At 43.4% G+C, this 23000-nt stretch overlaps 1 protein-coding gene across 1 annotated transcript; it reads left to right on the forward strand.

Annotated features, from left to right (window-relative positions):
• Window positions 1-1176: 1176 nt before the first annotated feature.
• On the forward strand, window positions 1177-22766 carry LOC308361154 (uncharacterized protein). Its single transcript, XM_080833417.1, has 5 exons — window positions 1177-1601; window positions 13072-13413; window positions 18200-18679; window positions 19741-19886; window positions 20520-22766. Exons 1-5 carry the CDS (start codon window positions 1535-1537, stop codon window positions 20562-20564), a joined length of 1080 nt encoding a protein of 359 aa, XP_080689543.1. The 5' UTR covers window positions 1177-1534; the 3' UTR covers window positions 20565-22766.
• Window positions 22767-23000: the final 234 nt, after the last annotated feature.

Raw genomic sequence — 23000 nt, forward strand, 5'->3', positions numbered from 1 at the left:
TCAGATGCTTATATGACTTGGAAAAAAATGGTTCGGGATATTCATGCCTTGGAATTGCCATGAACATATAGTGATAGTATAGTTTAATTATCTGGTTACATTTTTATTCAGAATTAATAATATTTTAAGATTTTACCTGGCAGAATATATAACAACTTTTCAATTAATGACATATAAAAATGTATCAACTTAGATTTTAAGGCAGGCAAATTTACGAAGTGCCATGTATGATCTGTGGACCTTGCATTGTGGGATATGGAGTTCTTGCTTATAATAACAATAACCACAGTGTGTCCCCGCCACCTTGTGGTTCTTTTAGAAAATTGCTTGTGAGCGGGGTACCTTGACAGCCTACAACACATAAGCCCCAGTTTATTTTTAACCTCGTTGTTGTTAAAATGTTAGAATGACCACGCCTAATTCATATTGAGTGATGAGGGTCCCTCGATATTTTCTGTGGGATTTTTTTTTGTTACGAGTAGCCTATAGGCCTGCGCACAAGACAATTACAAAATAAATAATACTTTAATTTTGGAACTATAAATCCATCTACCAGATCAGATAGCAAAAGACCAGTGGACCACTGTCAACCCACTGGGGACAGAGCTGGAGGTTAATGTAGTTATTGTTCTTTATCCATCCTTCAGTGCATAACATAAGTCTTTAATTCACCAAGTCATGTTTCACATTGAGAGCCTTCTAGTAGGCTACCATGCACTTCTGTTTAGCGGGTAAGATTTTATATGCTAAGGATATGACGAGATATTCTGGGAATTGCTTACATTTAAAGTTATTTTCTCCACGTCCAGTAAAACTACAAATTATGTTGTTCCGACAGCGGACCACGATTAGCACTCCATTACTAGGCTGGACCGTTATATGTTTGTTATCTGGGCTGTTGCACATTGTTAACCGTTTTCTCGTGTATTTTTTTTTTTTTACCCAGAGTGGCTCTTTATGTGGCTTTGTGAAATCTAAAACGGTGCAAATGCTGTATTTTAATTAACCTGGTCTGAACCTAAAAGGGAAGTGTGTGTCATTTTATTGGATATATGAAAGAGTGGCAAATGTTACAGTGCTTCTGCAGGGAGTTTGAAGGCGTGTCTGCCAGTGTGCCCCGTCCCTCTCTTCCCCTGCCCAGAACATATTACGCACGGAGGTGACAGCAGTCAGTAGGTGCGGTAATGGCAAGTAACTTCCGTCGTCTCCCGCAAGTGGGTAGTATACGAATAGTTATTTCTTAAAACATTTGAATATCTAACAAAGCTACAAGAACGACAACCAATCACAGGCTGTTGTTATACATGGTACAGTTGCAAGCACCGGGTGAAACACGTGGCATTTTGTATTCGCTAGGAAACCAACGCAGTTCGCTTCCAACAGAACATCGTCGAGCTAGCTCTCGTCTCTTCTCCTGGGACACTAAACCCATTTATTTATAGTGCCAACGACCGCCTACCAACACCTACAACATCAACTCTCCGGGGACCAAGGAGGACTTGAAACAGGAATATTCCATAGCTTAATTCTTAAGATGAAGTCAACGGCGACAATTGCGCTCTGCGCACTGCTGGTGCTTGTCTACTGTTCGCGCTCGAGAGGTAAGGAGAGCTTTTTAGTGTTGATGAGTTAGAACGGTTTGTTCACTGTATTTTGAGGTACAGTTATTGGTGTTTTTCAAACTGTCTTCACAAGCTTTTATAAAAAATAATTGTCTAGGGTTAAATTCAGTGAAACATGCAATAGCGTGGGTGTAGAATCATAACGCAAAGCAATAGCTTCGCAGCGAGGGAACTTTTTTCTGTATGAAACGTAATTATACAGACAGTAACCTCTCTCTCACAATATGGATTGCTTGGAAAATTTGTTGTAAACTGACATATCGTTTTAATAATCGTTTATTATTATAAGATTATATATTTTCTTCTAAAATTCCTCGACAACAGGAGAACGGTTCAACAACAACTTCTCTGTCACTTCCTGAACAATAAGCTCTTGTTTCTCACTTTATTTTTTTAATCACAGTGAGGGCTTTGACATTCTATAAACAACAACGTTCTTCTGTCTGTCCACTTAATTTGGCACCCCTGGAGTTAAATGCGCTTCCTTGTGGCGTTGCAGACACAAGAGTGGCTCATGAAAAATAGCTGTGCCATTGAGTTTACGTATGAGAGGGCCTGTGGTTATCTCCACATTATAGACATAAATATGAGGAACCCTTGCCATAGCTGGACCTGGCCTCCGCATCTGGAAGGGAAAGTGTACGAGATTACTAGATTGTTCAATTAAGTTGTCAACCATTGAAATGAGTCTTGGCCTAGGTTATGAGTCTAATTAAGGCCCAACGCACAAACCACACGTCGGCAACTAACAAAAAAGATTTAATCAAGTGAAGAGCTTTAAGACTAATATTGACCTTTCAAGAATGCAAACATATAACCAAGACGCCATGGCAGATTAGTGCTACAAGCCCTGTTCTGATGATTGCTTGGCAACGTAACAGAACGTATTTGCCATGGACCAGGATTCTGTTTTTGGGTCTGTAGAAGCAGTGGCATAGAAACCAAGAACACTACCATCAAAGAACAGAAGACACGTGACCTGATATCCAGTCTCAACTGTGGGCAACTGGGTTGTGCTGTGATGTCCTGGCCAATCACAAGCAGTTGTGAGCCAAACAAACCTCCACCAGTCTGACCCCAGGATAAGTGCAACTCATTGATTTAACCACAACACACATCCATCTTCATGATTTCTTTTGTAAGCCTCGTTTTTTTTCCAGCCCTGGAGAACACTTTTTAAATATTTCATTCAGTGGGTCAGCTGTCCTGTTTCAACTGGCCTGTCAGTGGTCAATAATGACCCGTGTGGGGGTGCTGGGAGTAGCAGCAGCAGTGGTGGTGAACCGTAAAGGCCCTTATACAGTACTCAAAACGGTCGTGTCGGATAGTTGGACAGTGGGTGGGCGGCCGGATAGTACGTACTAGTTAGCATTTGTGTCCCTTTATAGTACTCCAACGGCTGTGGGTGCTGAAAACAATTATATTCCAGAACAGTAGGGGGAGTAACGGTTTAAGTGCCGAAAGACAAGCTATCCCATGACATTTTCGTGCGATGGGAATCGTTAGATGGCTTTCCCTCTCCTCCTCAACTTTTACTTACTTCCCTCTCACCAGCTGTCGCTACTGAAATGCAACAGGTGTCAGCAGACATAAACCTTTCTTGCTTTGTCTAATGTTATATATACACCTGAAAGGGCAAACTTATCTCTTTCATGGTAGGTATTTTTTGTGGGAGAAATAGTTGCAATCTACAACAAAAATTATATGCTTATCTTACACTATAGAAACGGTTAAAAAACGATTAAATTAAATGAATACGTTCTTATTTTCCTTGGTATTTTCGTCATATTCAGATTTGCAATGATTTCTGGGTACATTTTGTAATCTCTATTTGATCATGTGACGAGACGATACGATATAGGCACAACATCTGAACGACTGACAGTGTTGTACAAGTCCACACCTTTCATGAAATAGTTAAAAGTTCATACAAGTAAACATGAACTATAGTAATTATTTCCCCCAACGGCAGCGTGTCTCGAAGTGTGGTGGAAGCCCAACTTGTGGGTCGCAGAGACGTGACAGGTGGAGCACAATGAGAAGAGATTCAGGAGATTTTCCCGTTGCAATGCCTTCCTTTATATACAGTAGCCTAACTAGAATATCGCACTAAACAACCACACTCAAACAAAAGGAATATTGTAGGCATATTGTTAGAACAATAGCAGGGCAGAGCACACGGATAATCCATATTCATCATCTTGGCAAATTGAGATACTGTGGCTGGCGCGAAAAGCATTGAACATTCCTTATTTGAAATATCTTTATAAGTAGGCTAGTGAAGTCAACCTGTTGATAGTATTCCCAACTCAATTGTCCTTCATTCTATCACCGTGTTTGAAAGGTATTGGTTAGGTAATAGCCGAGTGACAGCTGTTTTCTTTCTGATTTGACAGTAGCCTATAGGATATACTTGTGTGTTTTAAGCAAATTAAATGTGTAGCACTGTTTACGAAGGGGCAACTGCTATCGTGAATTATACAGTAAATACGTTGTGAAATGAAAGGAAAACACATCTCAGCGAGTGCAGTGCATCACAGCGAGTGTGAGCGAGTGAATGTAGTAGGCTATATGTTGATGCCGGAGTTAAATAAAGGCAGGCTATTCATAAAATACGTCAATGTGTCAGTAGTATGAACAGTTGAGACATTGACTCCGTGGGCCTCAGGTCGTTTGGACAAATATTTTAATTGCTGTCGCTCGTGCTGGTTCTCTGGCAATAGGCTACTTGGCCGGCTCATGTATTGTGATATACAGGGAATAGTTTTCAAGGAAATTTGATCTGCACCTTTGACAGTGGCTGTTGTTCATATATATTAGGGATGGGAATCTTCACCATCAAGGCGATACGATACACATCTCGATACACTACCAACGATTCGATACATTCACGATTCATGGAATTACCAGTGATAAGATACGATACGATTCTCCTACCTCCTGCGATCCGGTGCGATACAGTACGATCTAATTTTAAAACAATGCGATCCAGTGCGATACGATACAATACGATGCGATGCAATGCAGAAGAAAAGTACACCATGGAATACATAGTTCAAGTTATGGCACTTGAAGCATTAAAGCTGGCTGTGCCTTTTATTTTGAAACAAAGGAAGAACAACTTAGAGAGTAATTAATTGTAGGTCTCTGGAACTTTAGGATACAAGTGTAACCTTTAACAAAAATTCAGATTTCTCTTTAGTGCATGTTGTAGAACAATTTAAGCCCTACACAAAGGCATGTTTTCCAGTGCTTTACGTTTATACATGAGGTAAACCAAATAAAATGGGCTAATACAAAAAGGTGCAGGCCAGGAGATTCCATCCACTATAAAAACTATTAGGAAAGCATTAACAGGAACATATTGCATTTTCCCCAAAACATACAATGCACACCATTGATGAGTACACCCCATTTGAAAAGTAACATTTTGAACAACATTTTAATAAGCACAAGTTATTTCCAAAATGTGCATAGGTAAATGTTATGCCCAAAATGTGCATACAATACCTGATGAGCAAAGTAAGGTTAATAATGAAACTTAGGTGACATTTTTTCCATTTACTCAGTGCACATTTTGGAAATAGCATGTGTACTTATTGAAATATAGTTCATAATGTTACTTTTCAAAGAGGGTATACTCATTATCTCCATGCACTGTAATATTATTCATCATTATGAACAAATGGCCATAACAAGGGAGTAGCAGTTCCCCATCTGGAAATTAAGACAAGTGAATCCAAACACTTAACCCAGATGGGTCTTTTTCATGTTCTTTTTAAGAAAGATCTCGTTTGTAGAAGCCAAAATCTTTCCATACAGTAGACTTAAAGCCCACAACCGAATGTATTACCTCCGTTTCGTTTTCCTCCATGCTAACGCGCTATCTGACTGGCTGGCCGCATCTTTTCGAAAGCACGTTTGTTTTGACCCGCCTATTCGCGCGAGCCTTGAGCCGAGATTTGAGCAGAGACTAGAGGGGTCGGGATAGAAACACAACTGAAACTCAGAGACACGTTTCTAAAAAGTTATAATAGATAATAGTCGGTTTGTATCGATGCAGATCATTTTGATACGATGCATCTCGAGTTTTTGTGCGGTTTTTACCGATGCAGACGTTTGCAGATCGATGCAACTGCATCTTACATGTCGTATCGATTTTCCGATGCGCATCGGTGAATCTTCCCATGCCTAATATATATATATGGATATAAAGGTAATGAAACAGGAAACGCTAGTTTCCGGAGTTGATGTCGTATGGAAATGATGTCGTAGTGGGTCAATCACGGCCAAGGAGTATCCGTCGCCATGAGCGGACCGACAGAAATTTTTGCGGGGACACAGAGAGCTGTCCGACGGCTCTGGCGAGCACGGAGAGGGCGTTTCAGCTACCTGAGAAGGCGTTCCAGCTACCTGAAGGCGTTCCTATGTGCCCAAAAACGTGTCGTATGGAGTAGCATAAAAAAGCCTTAAGGGCCTAAGCACTACTACTACTGCATCCTCCAGTGCGTAGGCTCCTTGGTGGACGGTAGTTGAAGCCGGTTGATGGTAATTGGGCAGAACCTTTTGCTTCGGCCAGGAGGCAGAGGGCCAGTATTGAGTGGTGTCTCAGCTGACTTGCTGTGACTCAGAGCTCTCTTTCTCGATCCTGTCTCATTTTCTAGCCTTCCCACACACAAACACACGCGCGCACACAAACACACACACACACACACACACACACACACACACACGTATGCACACAGACACACATACAGATGGCCACACACGCACACACACATATATATGCGCACACACACACACACTCTCCCATGCATGCAGACGGGCACACACACGCGCACACACACACACACACACACACACACAAATTCACCAAGAGCCTGTATCAGAGCAAATTGGTATCTCTGTCACACCACGCACATTGGGAGTGCTAAGGGCGTGTTCATACTGCATCCCTTGGCTTGTCTGAGACTTACATCTTTTCATGTCAGTTTTTTTTACATAATTTATCATGCAGGCATGCGTCTGAACATTAGTCGCATTCTCTTCAATCAAGTTGGATTCAGCTTTAATTTGGATCCCAAGTTTTTAACATCATGCATGTGGGAGAGCGTGACTCTGCTTGGGAACAAAGGCGTTTATTTTTAGCACATAACCGTCTATTGTCACACACCAACTCTTTGCTGGCTGCTCTGCTCATCTCTGTCCCTCCAGTCTTTTGCAGGCAGCGTCTTGTGACACTGTCACCTCAACCTTCTAGCCTGAGAATCCTCTGGAAACTTTTGGTCCCAAAGTTTTTTTTTTTTTTTTTGTTCTTTTGATTTTGGCAAAAATAATTTCAACTGTTAAATTTGAAAACAGGCAACCCTTCATTCTGCAGCAACAAATACAAAATATGGGCAGCCGTTGTATTATAAATACATCTTACTTGACTCTACGAATCCCTCCACAGAGCATTAAGCTAACCTTGCTCCTGAAAGCAGGGATCTTAAATGTCATGGCTGACAGCTACTGGAGTCCATGAAGGCAGGGACACTCTGCAGTCTGCAGGCAGCTTAATTGGCGCTGTGACCAGAGCTGTACTGTTCAGCAGGAGGACTTGTTTATAAGGAGTTGAGCAGGAGACAGTGACTGCCTTCATTTCCAAGATCATATTTCCTCGGTGGGACCAGAGTTGCTAAGCAGATTATTATCTGGAAGACCTAATTATATCATATTTTTTTTTCGTGCTGCACTGTTCATCACACTGGGTCTGGTGCTGTGTTCATGAAAACCAGACAGTGTTAGATTTGCCTATACCTGAGGATGACTTCATCTCCCTTCAGTTTTTGTGAACACACCCAGTTAATACTGAGTGGGGGAGAAAGGCACAAGTACACACAAGCCAGAGCCAGAACGGGTTAATTAACAGAGAAGGATGTGCTTACTGAGTGTGGTGTCAGAAACCATGGCTGCACCTTATCTTGAGCAGGCCTCCGAAGGACGAGATATGATGTTAAGGCCTGTAATGAGAGTCAGTTGCTCTTGAAGAGATAAATCAGAGTGTTCTCCAAGCCCTAAATGGTTTTGCAATGTTTTATATTCTGGAAACGAGGCCTTGTTGATTTCACTGTAGCTGATATTTTTAGGTAAAACATCACATTTGAGATAAGAGGATATGCAGTTTTGTAACAGACAGACACACCCTCAAAGCAACCCAACACGTTAGCACAAGGACAGTCTGGCACTTGTGGCCCATGGGGTATCCGCCATGTTGCCATTGCAATGCCTACTTTCAGATATGGGTGTAAATAATTTAATGCTTCTCTCTCTCTCGCTCTCTGTGTGTTAGACTGGAAGTTATTGTGAGTGTGTTGCCTCTTTTCCTGGACTTGATTGATGTGATGTGCGTGGGAGCAATATTAATCTAGAACCTTCAATGCCCTCATACAACAGTGCTGGTTTCCACCCAGGCCTGAGCCTGATGCCTGAGACTTGCAAAAACAGCAAAAGCCCCGTTTGGACCTAAACATACAGCGCGGCTGTGTTACGCCCTTAAGCTTGGTTTATGCTCAGAGGCGTAAGTGTAAGCGCAAGCGCAAGAGGCCGCGCAAGCCCCTTGCGCGACTTTTCACGTCTTGCGTGCGTCGGCCCCTTTTTCTAGACTTGCGCCATTTTACGCAAGCCTATTGTTCTGGCGGTGAATTGCTTGGCAACACCCCCAACGCAACGCGTAAGCACCTAGCAATTCATGCTCAACGCAGAACCAAGCAAGGGCCTTTAGACTATCTGCAGTTGATTTATACCACTGTTACGCCCTTAGTCTAACTGCAGTTGATCTATACCACTGTGTTACGCCCTTAGTCTATCTGCAGTCGATCTATAGCAGGGTTTCCCAACCCATGGGCCGCGGAGCACTATCCATTGGGCCGCGAAAATGTTTTTCCCATTGGTGGGCCGCGGAGCGAGTAACTGATTTTAAATTGAGAACAATATTAAAGGCACCCAGTGCAACTTTCGAGGCAAAAATAAACATTCAATTTCTAGTCTTTTTTACACGTAGTAAGTTTCAATAACTCCATACCATTACATATCGACAAATCTAAAGTTGTATGTAACATTTGTCAAGCTGAATTTAGCGGTCACAGAAGCAACTCGTCTTTAAGTTATCACCTTAATGCAAAGCACCCGACAGAAAGCAACCCCAGGTTAGATGGTTGCCAACCCACACTCCACAACGTTTCTAGGAAAATAACTAGACCAGTCCGTGAATAGGTTACCAATGCTGTATCAGTTTGGGTTGGTGATGACTGTCGGCTCTTCAACATAGTTGAAGACGGTGGGCTGACTGAGGTGTTCCAAATTGCTTCAGGGGATAATTGTTACGATTTACCTTTGAGTGGCAGCATTGTGTTTCGCATATATGCCTTGCTTGACGGCGAGAGAGCACGAAGAAAATACCATTAAACAACAGTGTCTAAAATACACGCTGTCTGAAGTGATAACTCGTAAATGTATAGGATTCAACGGACGTCAGTAAAGTTGCATTCGTGCTGTTTGTGCGTTATCATTAGAGTGGACATGCTTTTCTGTGGACAGCTACCAACTGAAATGGCTGCCCAGGAATGATTGATAATAGATTGCAGCCACAGATTTAATTCATTATTTAAATTATTCTAAACATTATATTGACCTATTTGAACTATTTGTTTGCATGTCTGAAGCATCACCTATTTTAATTAGCCCTAGCTGAGTGGTCTTGTTTGCATGTTCCATCACTTGTTTTGAGTACATGCTATCTTTTGGGTCTTTTCTGGTTTGATTTCTTTGCTTGTTTGCTGTGCACAAATAGGCCTGGGCCAACTGCAATTCAATTATCTGTGTGTATTTATGTTGTTTTCTGGTGCACAATACAATTTTGATGCAATATCTAGAGTAAGATTTTCTTTTATTTATTTCTAGGCTTCCACCTGTGGCAGGTGCTGATGTTGCTTTTTCTCACAAATAGCAATTGCTTATTAATTAGAATTAATGGATTATAGATTAAATTAGCCTTATGGAATATAGATTCATTAATATAAGCGGGGTGTCTGTTGGGCCCCGACCTGTTACAAATACGAAAAGTTGGGCCTCGGAGTCGAAAAAAGGTTGGGAACCCCTGATCTATACCACTATGTTACGCCCTTAGTCTATCTGCAGTCGATCTATACCCCTTCTGATCAGCCACCATGAATGGTAGGGACAGCTCTTGTTTCCTACATAAATTAAATTTAATATTAACATTTAGGTGACTTCAATGTCGCACCTAAAAGGATAGAGAATCTTAAGGAATAGATATAAATAGCGTGTCTGTCGGGCAAAACACATATTGCAACATTGTCCATGTTCCATTTACGGCGCATCAGCTACTAATGTTAATCAAAATTAACTTTTGTGTGATTCTGCGACCCATGGAAAACCTTTATTATTGGGCTTTGGATTGAATGTTATATTTGGCCGTTATGAATAAACTTTCAATAATCCCTGCAGAATTGACAGTACCGATCTGAATTTGTAAAAAATATTCTCACAGCTGCATCATCAATGTTGTCCACTAACAAGATTGGTGGTTGACAAAAATAGTTTCGTGTCCTTTGCGGAGTTGTTCGATTTGTCGGAAGGTGAACTAAAATTGTAAGATCACCAGGTATCGTTCAAACCTTGTGATAAACTTCCATAACAGTTATGTGCATTGGGGGTTTTATCGCTTTTTTGCTTTACTAAACAGTCAAGTCTTTTGGAAGGGGTCCCGAATGCCCTGTGAGAGCTGAGCGTGGAGGTAACACACAGCCTTCTGTGTAGAGAGCATCTCACAGAGCAGCTATGCAATCTCTCCGTTTGAAAACAGGTAAGGGGCGGCGTGAGCGTGTCAGTTAGAGCAGTAATAAGCTGATTCAGGTCTTTAAGTGCCTGCTCAACAGTAATCCTCTCCAGAGATTGCCTCCAGGTGTGTCTGTTGCCAGGTGTGGGCCAGCAGAATCTAGCCTGTGATCTGTCATTGGATTGGTCGGTTTGCCTTAGCCATTGTTCTTTGTCATTAGTCTTGGGAACGGCAGCCGCTTTTACTGTGGTGGCCTTTCTGATGTGATCCAGCAAGCAGCAGCAGCAGCACCAGCCCACCACAACCTTGCCCTCCCCCTTCTCTGCCTTTCCCTTTTCACATTCACCTGTCTTTTTTTTTCTTTCACACACACACCCCTCCCCCTTTACTTTCTCTTAATATCTATCCATTTATCACTTCTCTCAATGTACCCTTTTGCCAACTCATGATTGTTACCTTCTTTTGACTTTTTCCTCAGAATATCTGTCTCCAACATCCCTCCTTTTTCCACTTGAGTCATCTCACTTGTATATTCACTGCTAGAGATTTCTCACCCCCCTCCCCCTCTTTTACCTTTCTCTTTCTCTCACTCTCCTAAGCCTGAAGCCTTCTTAGGGGAAATGGTGGGGGGTTGGAGAGACTCTCTTCAAAGGAAATATGCCCCACAGCAGCTGTTACATAAACTCTTGAGAAGACTCGCTGTCCTGTGTTCACTAGTCACAAGTCACAAGTCACAAGTGAAAAGGACAAACCACCAGTTAAGTTGCTGGCAAAAGGCTTTGTCAAATTCGTTTTTCACCCAATACTGATGCAATGACTGGAGTGTTCTGTTTACCAATGCGTTTCATTTAGTAGGGAGCTTCCATATGCAGTTGGGAAGTTTTGAATTGACTTTTCTTGTAAATTATGTTGACGATCTTGTATATTCCCCTGTGCGGTTTTTGATCACGTGACATTGCACACAAGCACAAACACACACATACACACACACACACACACACACACATATATACACACAAACAAGCAAACACACACACACACACACACACACAGACATACACTAGTATGTGAAATTTGAAGGTCAAGAATGTGAGAGATATGACCGATAAATGTCTTCTGTGACGCCACGAGTGGAGCGGTAGGAGAAGGAGAGATCAAGAAAAAGGGCAGGAGAGGAAATGTGAGCAGCCTGAGCATGGAAAGGGCACGGAGGGGAGGGAGAGGAGAGGAGAGGGGAGCAGAGTGGCAGTCTTTACCTTTTCACTTCTCATCAGGTGATCGACAGCATCTGAGCCACCCTCAGGCAAGCACACACCAGCAGTTTCAGAGGGAAATATGAGGAAATGACACGAGAACACTAGAGGGGAAAAAAGAACTGTCTGTACTAACCTTTACTGACCCATGGTCTTCTGTTTCAGGTACCTCTAAAGTATTTGACAGACACACTCACACACACACACACACACACACACACATGGCCAGACACAAATAGTTTAATCGAAGATTCTATTGTTGACCTTTCCTGTGCAGTGCTTTGTTGTGTCCCATGATCCATATTGCACAAAGTGAATAGAAACTGTCCATATTTGAGTAGACACGGTGTTGTGGAGGGTTTGTGTGAACAGTACTCCCTTTAACACGCAGCTCCAGTCTGGAGTCTTCTCACCTGAGACGGCCCCTATAGCACTCTGTTGCAGGCCGAGGGAACAGGGCCATTATTGTGCAGCCAATGTCAAAGGTGTGGTGCAGAGGCCACAATCCTTGCAGAATGCACTGACATAGATGGGTTTGTGGGTGTGGGGGTGTGTGTTTTGAAGAGATATGCAAGTAGGTTGTTATGTGAGTGCAAGATAGAAGAGGTACAACACGTGGTATTAATGTGAGTGTGAGTGTGTGGTATAATGGCACAATGGTGACAGCCCTCTGTGTGTCTGGCCTGTAATAATGTTAACATGGGGCTCTGGTTTACATCCGGCTTGGCAAGGGTGGGAGAGTTGGTAAGGGAGGAAGTGTCAGGGAGAGAAAATATTTGTGTGAGCAGAAGAGAGGACGTTTTGTGTGAGTGTGTGAGAGGCAGAGAACAAGACGGTGTGAGTGTGTGAGAGACAGACAGACAGAAAGAGAGACAGAGTGCGAGGAGAAAATAATATGAGTGACTTTCACCAGAGGGTGGAAGGAAGGCAGGCGGAGGGAATGTGACACATGGCGTAATTTTCCAAGTATGCAATTACCGTCAATCCTGCCGGATCAATTAGAGATGGAACAAGCAGTGTCCTCCCTGTGTCGGTGGATATCCCTCGCTTTCCGTCTCTTCCCTCTCATCTTGCCAAGCTAGGTGTCTACAGCAGGTCCAGATTTGAGAATTCTCTCCAAAAGATGTATGTGATGGTTTCTTGAAACAGTCATTTTGTATTCCTTTCATTATAAGTGCACTCTTCCAATAGCATATCTTTTGATATGGGAATTAAAGTACATTTCCTCAGAGATTGAATCTAATTCAGCGTGTACACGTGCATCAGTGGATCTTTAGTGTTCATAAAGATGGAGGATACTAACAGGCTGATACAGTGTTGCACCCAAATTTGAGGTCTTAAATTCTGTCTTGCACAGGTGATCCCAAAGCTGCAGCTCCTGGTACATCACCCAACTCCACCGCCACCACGGCCGCCGCCACGGCCGCCGCCACCCCCCAGAGAGGAGATGTAGACTCCATCCCAGTATCCACCACTGCTGTCGTCCAGAAGCCCTCACTAAACCTCAGCACCTCTGTGGCTCCTGTTCTCAAGTCCTCGCCAACCAATGCCAGTGAGACAGATGAGCGTGTTGTCAATGCCAGCGCTGATGCCAGCAGCAACAGCACCAATGTCACCCACCCAGCTCTCGCCCCTCCACTGGCTACCAACCAGACTGGCACCACCCTGGCACCTGTTCCCATGGTGACAGATGGCCCAGGTACCTACTCAGAAAATATCTATCTTATGATGCACTATTCTACTATACAAGTCTATGTTATTGTACACTACGAATTGTATTAATGCTCCTTATTATGTTTCATTAATGCTACATATTTCCATAGCACTATAGTGCTTCACTACTACACTAAGTGTATATTATTGTACGCTTTGAATTTGCAGTCTCAATAGTGCTGTATTGTATGTGTTTGTTTTTCTTTCGTATTCTGTGGCTGTGAAACCGGGTTAAAATGCTTTCTCACTTCCTGTTATTTTGATGAAGTAGAACAAGTTGACAACCTCAGGCTCAGTATTGTTTATGGCTGCATACTTTCTTTGGTGGAACCTGTCTGAGGTTTTGGTGAGCGTGCGGGTGACAGTGCAGTCAGCCAAATATTTGTGAGGTAGAGAGTGAGTGAGTGGTAGAGAGTGAGTGAGTGAGTGGTAGAGAGTGAGTGAGTGAGTGAGTGGTAGAGAGTGAGTGAGTGAGTGAGTTAGGTAGTGAGTGGGTGGTAGAGACTGAGTGAGTGAGTGACTGAGTGAGTGAGTGGTAGAGAGTGAGTGAGTGACTGAGTTAGGTAGTGAGTGGGTGGTAGAGACTGAGTGAGTGACTGAGTGAGTGAGTGAGTGGTAGAGAGTGAGTGAGTGAGTGAGTTAGGTGGTGAGTGGGTGAGAGAATTGTTGCAAAAGGTGCAATTACATCACTTGCATGAGCTGTTACAACAGGAGGAAGTGCAGTTCAACAGGGCGCATCTTCATCTAAATAAAACGTGTTTAGGTCGTCGCACAAGTATTAAGAGATACTAGAGCGAAAGAGAGAGAGAAGAGGAAGAGAGAAGAATCAAAATGAGTCTGTGAGTGAGTCTGGGCTCTGTGTCTTAGTGTTGGGTCCATCTGACTGCTCTGATGGATGAGTCATCCTCTCATGTTTTGTGTGTGTGTGTGTGTGTGTGTCTCTGTGTGTGTGTCTCTCTGTGTGTGTGTGTGTGTGTGTGTGTGTAGTACGTAAGTGGACAGCTCTTGTTGAGCGGAGCTGTGCACTCGTGAGTCCTCTGACCTACCCACAAACAGATTCACTGGAGGGGCTGGCGATGGCAGGCCCGGTGCAAATCTCTCTGTCTCTCTCTCTCTTTCTCTCTGTGACTTTTTACACACACATACATGCTTGGACACGCACACACTTAATTGCCACTGAGACAACGATACAACACAATCACGATATTTGGGCCACGATTTGCTATTATCACGGTTCTTTACATTGCAAATTATTACGATTTATTTCTCCCACAAATTATGTTTCATATATTGGGATTCTTTGCAGCCATCTTCCTTTCCAATTTCTGCTGTGACGCAAGAGAAGGACGAGATCTAGTGCCATCATGTCACAGTAGATGTATGTACCAAAAGAACAGAAAAATTTAAAGATTTTAAAGAATTAAAAAAAGTTAAAGAAAAATCATAATAAATAAATAAATAAATATTGTGATATTTGGCAACGCTGTATGGTGGTAATATTGGCCCGACCTCGAACACACACGTACGGCGCTGTATGGTGGTAATATTGGCCCGACCTCGAACACACACGTACGGCGCTGTATGGTGGTAATATTGGCACGACTTCGAACACACACGTTCCACACTGTATGGTGATAATATTGGCCCGACCTCGAACACACGCGTACGGCGCTGTTGCTTCCTTGGTCAGAGGTCAGCGTTATTTTTAAAATCAACCACTTTAGTCTGTGCCTTGGTGATCTGTGTGTGTGTGTGTGTGCCTTGGTGATCTGCCACTGCTGTGCAGAGAGGAATGGCACAGCGAGTACAATGGAAAAATCTAGAGTGGTAGCTGGTGTTTGTGTGTGCGTGTGCATGTGTGCGCGTCTGTGTGTGTGTGTCCTTTTGTGCGCGTCTGTGTTTGTGTGTGCGTGTCGGTGTGTGCGTCTGTGTGTGTGTGTGCGTGCAGGGCTTTGACAGGTTCTTCCCACTAGCTCTTAATAAGGAGTCTTCCGGCTTGAAAGTGATGGTCCTGAGAGACTCTGAGGCAGCAGGTTATGGCAGGCCTCACTGCTCCAGGTCTTGCTGACTCACTGCTCCTTCAACGTATTCCACTCCAGATGACTCATTCTCTCAATGGTAAATTAGGGATCAGGACAACACACTTCCTAAGGTAGATGGAACAAAGGAGGTCTTCCAAGTACCTCTTTGAGAGCACATCCTTTTGTACTGAAGCACTGCATTGATACAAAGACAGTTCATTGAATCTGCATATTCGAGTGCCGTCTACCGCAGGTTACTTTGATGTTAATGATGATGCTCAGTTTTGATCAATTTAAGGGCTAAGAGAGAGAATGAGTTCCGTTTTTGAAGTAACAAGGATTTACAGGAATTACTTTTATGTGATTAGGATATTAAAATATAGGATATTGAGAGGTATGTGCTATCAAAGAACAACTTGTCACTGTTTCAGTCTGTCTCTTTCTGCGTTGTCCCTGTTAGGGTGTCTGCTGTGCTGTTTGCAGCTGGAGAGGCACTTTTGCGAGAGGCTGTTAACTGGAGAACGGGTAATGGAACATTACTCAACTCCTGTGTGCGTAGTGCCATCAGATAAGAGGAGCTGGGAAGGACTCAAAGAGAGCGCAGCAGGGGGGAGAGACGGGGGCAAGAGAACTAGAGGGAGGGAGGGAGATGGGGAAAGAGAGTCAGCCAGGCTCATAAGACATGTTCCGTTAAAGCTCCATTCCGGGAGAATTTGTATTTTATGGTACTGAGCCCCAGCTGAAGTTGTGGAGTGTGGCTCACTTTAACACCACTGTCGAAATACAAATCACACTTCCAGACCCCCTAAAGGACAGTGTACACATGTATTGGTTGACAAGAGGAAGGATATGGAACCGGCAAAGACAACGGCAGAAGCCAAAGAAGCATGTAAACTGACATGGTAGAGTAATATCACAAGATTTAACACAAATATGACTGCATAGTTTTGTATGAGATGAACGTGAATATAACTAAAGAATAACATGACACATTTTTCAACCCATTTACTACATTTGAATGTGGAGTATGTGTAATCCAATAAAATGTTGTTATATCACAAGCTAGCTGAGTTTTCAAGGTTGCAAACTTTCAAGGCTTATAGACAAAAACTGAACTTGAGGTACTTTTTTATGGATGCTAGCCTGAGACAGGACAGGTTGATGACTTTGGGCATCATAAAACACTACAAATCTCTGTGAGACAGGGATGACGCCAATAAGATTGCACCCTTTGTCAAATTCTTTCATCAATAACATTGGTAGGGATGTCTATGATGAAAACTACGGGAGTCCACAACTGTTCTAACACAGCCAAACATCAAGCAAGTGCAACATAACTTATTAGCTGTCTTGCTATGTCTTATTACTGACTAGTCCAACAGAAAGAAAGCCAGCCTGGCATCGTACTTGCTTGGTTACTTGTTTGGCCCCTTGCTCGGTTACTCTCTCTTTTGGTCTTCCTATCCTCTGACAATGCCCTTCCTTGGTTTCTCCATCACCTCTGCCATGATGTCCATACAGAGAATACTGGCTAGCTTCCTCTTATAGCTGGTACATGGGACTAGTTGTTGCGTGAGGTGGTGCCATAAAGCGTTACGTACTTTTCGGTATGGGTTTCGTGCCCTGTACTCCAAAGTTACATAGTGCAATTCCAGGCGCACCAGGAATATTGTGGCAGTTGTACCGATGCCATTCTCCATGTTTCAAGTCAGTGTACCACAAAAATGATTTTGAAGCTGTTATTTTGAGGTGAAATTGTTGCATAATATTTAACACAGAGACAGAAAAGTGACGTATGTGGAGTGGAGAGAGAAAAGGAGAGAAGAAAGAGGGAGACACAGTAATGAAATGCAGAGTGTGTATGTGTGTGTGTGTGTGTGTGTTTGACAGAGAGGTGAGAGTTTGGAGGCTGAAAGGTCGAGGCACTCTGGGGTTCTGTTGCTGCTCCATGGCAAAAAAACACCTCCTTACTCCTGTTCACACTTCCCCACCACCTCAGTGTGCCTTCACACATTTGTGCACACTTTCTTAAATAAACGTACACATTCTCTCTCACACACACATACAGTACACGAACATAGCATAGCATAGCATGGCATGGCAGACTTTGACTTTCACAAACATGACACAGGAAACCCACACAATTAGGCACAAACCTACCCACACTCTAACACACTTTTCTCCTACAGAGAAGTAGGACGCACCACACATACTTAAACTCACAAAAACACACACGCACGCACACACACACACAACAAAATATGGAACACAAGAATCACTCGATGTTCACACGTGTGAAATACCCTGAAATAGCAAGTTGGAAGATGATTGAAAGATCACTGTCTGTGTGTGTGTGTGTTGGTTTTGTGTGCCATCCATCTCTGGTAATATTGTATGTTCATGTCACATCGGCATGGCCGCTCCATTCCCTGGCCTTGGACACATGGAGATAAACAGACTGATTGAAGACTGGACAGGTGTGAAGGCTACCCACGGCTTAGAGCTTTAAACAGTGCAGGGACATGAACCGAGTTGTTACCAATTAGGATGAGACTGGTGGAGGAAAGAAAGTATTTTTAGTTCCTCTCACTGTTTGACATGGACAGTTGGTTTGAGATGCACACTTTGTCTTTGCTCTAAAATGAGTAGCATTTGGAAACAGGAAATTAAAGGAGCAGCTGAGAATTAAGCTGAGTGTTTTTCATAGGAGCCGAATAAGCAGGTCTCTCCTCTGTGGACTGTCTCTTACAGCTGTCACCACAGCCAGTGTCGGGACCGCTGCACCGTCCCGAACAGGAAGTGCTGCTGTCGCCCTGGGAAATCAAACACAGCCATCCAAGGGAACCGACTTGTTATCTGAGGACAACCGTACCCTCTCGACCGCTTCACCCACCAAGGCAGCCCCTGCCACCGCAGGCGCACCAACCACCACCCAGCTCCCCAGAGCAGAGACTCCACTCTCCAACACAACCACAACCCCACCCACTCCTGCTGCTCCCATCGTCCCCCAGAGCAGCCCAGCTCCTGGGCATAAGAAGCCCACGAGTAGCACCACCAGCAGCAGTACAACCATTATCACCACTAAGGCTTCTTCTACTACCCCAACCACCACCTCCACCATAGCTACATCAACAACCACAACCACAACCAGCCCAGCAACAGCACCAGGCCATATAACCACCAGCATCCTCGCCCGGGCAGCCATTTCAGAGCTCAACGTAGGAGATGATGGTGAGTGGCTTTATTCTATCATGGAATCGTTCTTGTCATATTTGTGTGCCATCCATTAGTGTCTGTGTATTTTTGTGTGTGTGTGATCATGGGGTTATAGGGCAAACTATTGTTGTGTGTTTTTATTGCCTCTATTGACAGTTTTTAACACTCAGTAGCTGCCGCCATTTAAAACACATCTGTCGTGCATTGTACTACAGAAAAGGGAGCCGTCCAAACATATCCATAACAGCCTTAAATAAAAAAAACAATGAATACACCCGGCCCTGCCCTGAATCCAGAGATTGTTCGCACTGGGGGAACAAGAGTGTGATTATACCTTTTGGAGCAGCCCTGGCCATGAGCATACCCCGGGGCAGGGACTTGTTTGTGCAGAGAGCACAAAGAACAGAATGGGCTTTGTTGCCGTGCCAGTGCGTTGCGCCAGAACCACGCTGTTCGCTCGCCGTCCCCGGGCATTTTGCCACACCACTATCTGGCCACCCGCCTGGCATCTTCCCATCGCTTGCCCTGGGATGGCACTAAAAGTGTGGCGATACACCCTATCGCCTGCACACTCACTCACTCACTCTCTGTCTCGCCTAGCCACTCTCTCACTCTTGCGCTCTCTCTCTCTCACCCTCTCACTCTCGCTCCCTCTCTCTCACCCGTTCACCCACTCACTCACTCTCTCTCTCTCTCTCTCTCACCTGCTCAATCGCCCACTCAATCAGTCACTTGCTTGCTTACTCTCGCACGCACACACACACACACTCACTCTTGGCCTTTTTTTTGGACAGGCTCCCAGTTTAGTTAGTGTTTCCGTGAATGTGTGTTTTTTTCTGTGTTTGTGTTGGTCTTCAGCATAGTCTTAGAGTGGGTGGTGGCTATAAATGCACAGAATTAAAAGTAGGAGGAAGATGTTTGTCTACGTGCAGAACTCCTGTAACAGCATTGTTGTACATATTCTTGTGAAAACAAATAGTTGTGACGCATAGAAATATGGTTTTCTCTCTTTTCATTTGAATGATGCCTCTTTTTCCTCCCCTCTTCCCTTCTTCATTATTTGTTGGACTAACTAGACAACAAAGGAGTCCCTGATCCATTGCTCGCTGGCCTGGTGTCTGTTTTTGTTGTCGCTGCGGCCATTGTCTCCCTCCTGGTGTTCCTGAAGTTCCGTCACCGGAATGAGCGCCCAGAGTTCCGCAGGCTCCAGGATCTTCCCATGGTAACTTGTGTAGTCTTGATGCCATTTATCCTGTAGTATTCCTTGTAGTACCCAGACTTAATTTTAACAAAAGGTGCCTTTGAACAGCTGTTGCCTTAATACGTATATTAAAAACACATAAAGCCCATACTTGACATATTTAAAAGGTTATTGCCTAGAGTACTTGATTGTCTATTTTTACTAATGTCTTAATTCATTATGGAGAAGCCAAAAATATGAATGGCCTCAAAGTATTAACTCAGTGCACAAAACTGGTAGCTAATGAGCAAGCTATAACTACATATAACTTCTGCTTTAAATGTAATTCAGCAGAATTCACTGATATCTGTAGAATCTATGTGAAATCTACATGTGACACGATACCGGTATGTGGTGGTGTGTGTGTATTTCCGTAGACATATAATTCCCTATAGAAACAGCATAAAATGAGCAAACATTTTCACATTAATCATTCTTGCAGTACATTGCGAACTTGTTACAGTATTTAAAATGTTTGGGTAGAGTAACAACACCAAAATATCACCTATCTCCTGAATACAGCTGAAAAAAAAAGTTAAGATGGGCTTTGGAAACATCATTGTTTCAGTTCGGGTCTAACTTCAGTTCTGTTTTTCTGTTTTCTGTGCTCTCTAGGATGACATGATGGAGGATACGCCTCTCTCCATGTACAGCTACTGACAGAGCCCCACCTCTCACCTAGTCAAGACTCTCATGCAGGCTTCAGCCGAGCCGTTCCCTTTTACCCAACGTTCCCTGCTTTAGAAAACAAAAATACCACCCTCCCAAAAATCAGCTTTTAGATGTTTTACTATGTTCAGCCAGCAGGGACACTAGTGAGCAGCGCTGCAAGGCGGCACCTCCGCCTCCCTCTCTGCCCCGTCTACGTAGCCCAGCCGCATGCCCTCCTAAAGAAGCGTGCTGTTCACGCTACAGGCCGGAACGGGGACCGGCTTGAAACGTGGCCAGACTTTGTGCAGCCGAATCCTGACCTTCAATCAGTGTTCTAGCGCCCCCTGCAGTTGGGAGGCTGGCTGTTTTCCCCCAGCGCTCTAAATTCCCTGGCAGCCCTTTCTCTATAATTGACTGCTACTGGAGCAGTGACTTGCTGGCTTAAGGGACTTTTCTTTCTGGAAGTTATGTTTCTTCCAGATATTTTGATGATGAAGATGAAGAGAAAAATGTCTGTTACACCAAAAACTCGTCATCGCAGGACAGTGTTTTTGTGGAATACCCGGAGACCAAAGTCTGCGTGCAGGATGGCAGATGGCAGCCGGCTCAGATTCTGTCCAGCTACCTACAGTGTTGCCAAACAGTGTGTGTTTAAACTACACAACTCACAATTCCTCAGTGTGATCTAAAAACACAGGAAGTAATTCTTGGTTGTTTTGAGCCAGGTTGGTCATCAGTAGAAAGAGTCCAACCAGTACATGTGCAAAACTTGGATATAGCAAAACCTCTTGAATCAAGAAAAATTATTTCAGAATATTGCCATAAGTCATTAGTGAAATCAACCAAAGGAGATTTGTGCCTTTCACACTGGTTCTTTGAGACAGATAAGTAATGAACCTGTAGCTACAAAAAAAAGATGTTTTGCATTGTTGCTGCTGGCATGGTAGTTTGAGCAGAGTGCACAGTGTTGGTCATATGCCAAATACCCAGTCAATGGTTTTGTCTATGACAAAGATTTTCCAGAGGAAGTATCTCATTGACCAGGTCTGACGGTAGGTTTTACTCAAGGAGAATCAGATGGTAGCTGGGTATTTTCTGGTTGTAATGGAAAGACACTGGGTTGTGTGTGACAACTCATGTTGGAAGCAGTTCCTCTTTCTTGGTTCAGTTATTTGACAGGTTAGCGTTTTGTTTGTCATTTTAATTTACCAGCATTCAGTGCTTATTTAAAAAAAAAAAAAAAAAAATCTTAACCTAGGATGCAGCAAACCTTTCCCAACTTACAAGTCTGAAACCGTAATCTTTTTAATTTTACAGATAAGTAATACCAAGGCCATATATCATTAAAATCACGTCCCTTGCAGTTGGAAGGTTCATCCAGCTCAGATGTATCTGGGGTGTGTTGTTACATGCCCTCCCAGGCTGCCAGAGGAATCCACAGTATTAGGCATTACTTCTGCTGTCTGTCATTTGGTCAGAGGTAGAACATGTAGCCACAGACTAGCAACCTCCAAATCCCTACTGTACATTTTGTTCCCACATGTGAAGTTGAACACTTCACTGGACAGTCATTTGGTCTCACATAGGCCAGCGGTCAGAAAAAAATGGATCCATGAATCGATGATGGTGTACAGTTGTTCCCGAAAAATTAAGTGTGGTTCAAGTGATGAGGCCATGGAGAAAAAACAGTCAGCCTTACAAAACAGTTTATTAATCCAGACTGTAATCTAACAGTCAAACAGGTTAACCTGGCACAATGTACAGTGTCGCTGACAAACTAACTAGCCGTTAAATGTTGAGCCTGTGTCAATGCACATCGGAGCAACTCTCCCTCTCTAGCCTTCTTAGCTGTTTATTTTTAAGTTCTTCTCCTGGCTCTCTAAATTTAACTGTAAAGCCATGTTCTTACTGTTTTGGTTTGCCATCAAGTCCAAGAATTCAACAACAAAGATATTTAAATAGCAAAATCTCTTGAGCACTGCCTCTTTTTGTTCATTGATGGTTCAATAATGACTGGTAAATAATTTAGAAGGCTGCATATGATTTTACGTTGATGTTGGTAATTGGATCCTAAAATGTGTAAAGCCAGTTGTGTTATCTTTGTAGATTGCAGCTCCAGATAAAAAAAGTGCCAAATTGTGTTCTGTATTTTGAGGTTTTGCTGTAGAATACAGGAATGTCTGTTATTTGTGACCTTTTTTTATTATTAAAAAAAAGACAAAAAAATACACTGTGGATTACTTGTAAGCAGCTTCTGATGGTGATGTGACTGTGGCTCAAAACAACAATTAATACACGCTGCACTTACAGCACTGCCCCACTGTTCATTAGTAACAAGCAGTTGGTTAAAGTCAAACCATTTTAAAGTGGTGCCTTTGTGCTGTGGCTCCTTTGCCACCCGTGAGCGAGCACATCTGTGTTGCAGATCCACCCCTCCACTCAGCC

This window comes from Sprattus sprattus, assembly GCF_963457725.1.
Source record: "Sprattus sprattus genome assembly, chromosome: 2".
Lineage (NCBI taxonomy): Eukaryota > Metazoa > Chordata > Actinopteri > Clupeiformes > Clupeidae > Sprattus > Sprattus sprattus.

Coding starts and splice junctions, on each gene's coding strand:
- LOC308361154 (XM_080833417.1), top strand. CDS start 1,535: ATGAAGTCAACGGCGACAATTGCGCTCTGCGCACTGCTGGTGCTTGTC. Junction 1,602..13,071: donor CTACTGTTCGCGCTCGAGAG/GTAAGGAGAGCT, acceptor TGTCTTGCACAG/GTGATCCCAAAGCTGCAGCT. Junction 13,414..18,199: donor CATGGTGACAGATGGCCCAG/GTACCTACTCAG, acceptor TGTCTCTTACAG/CTGTCACCACAGCCAGTGTC.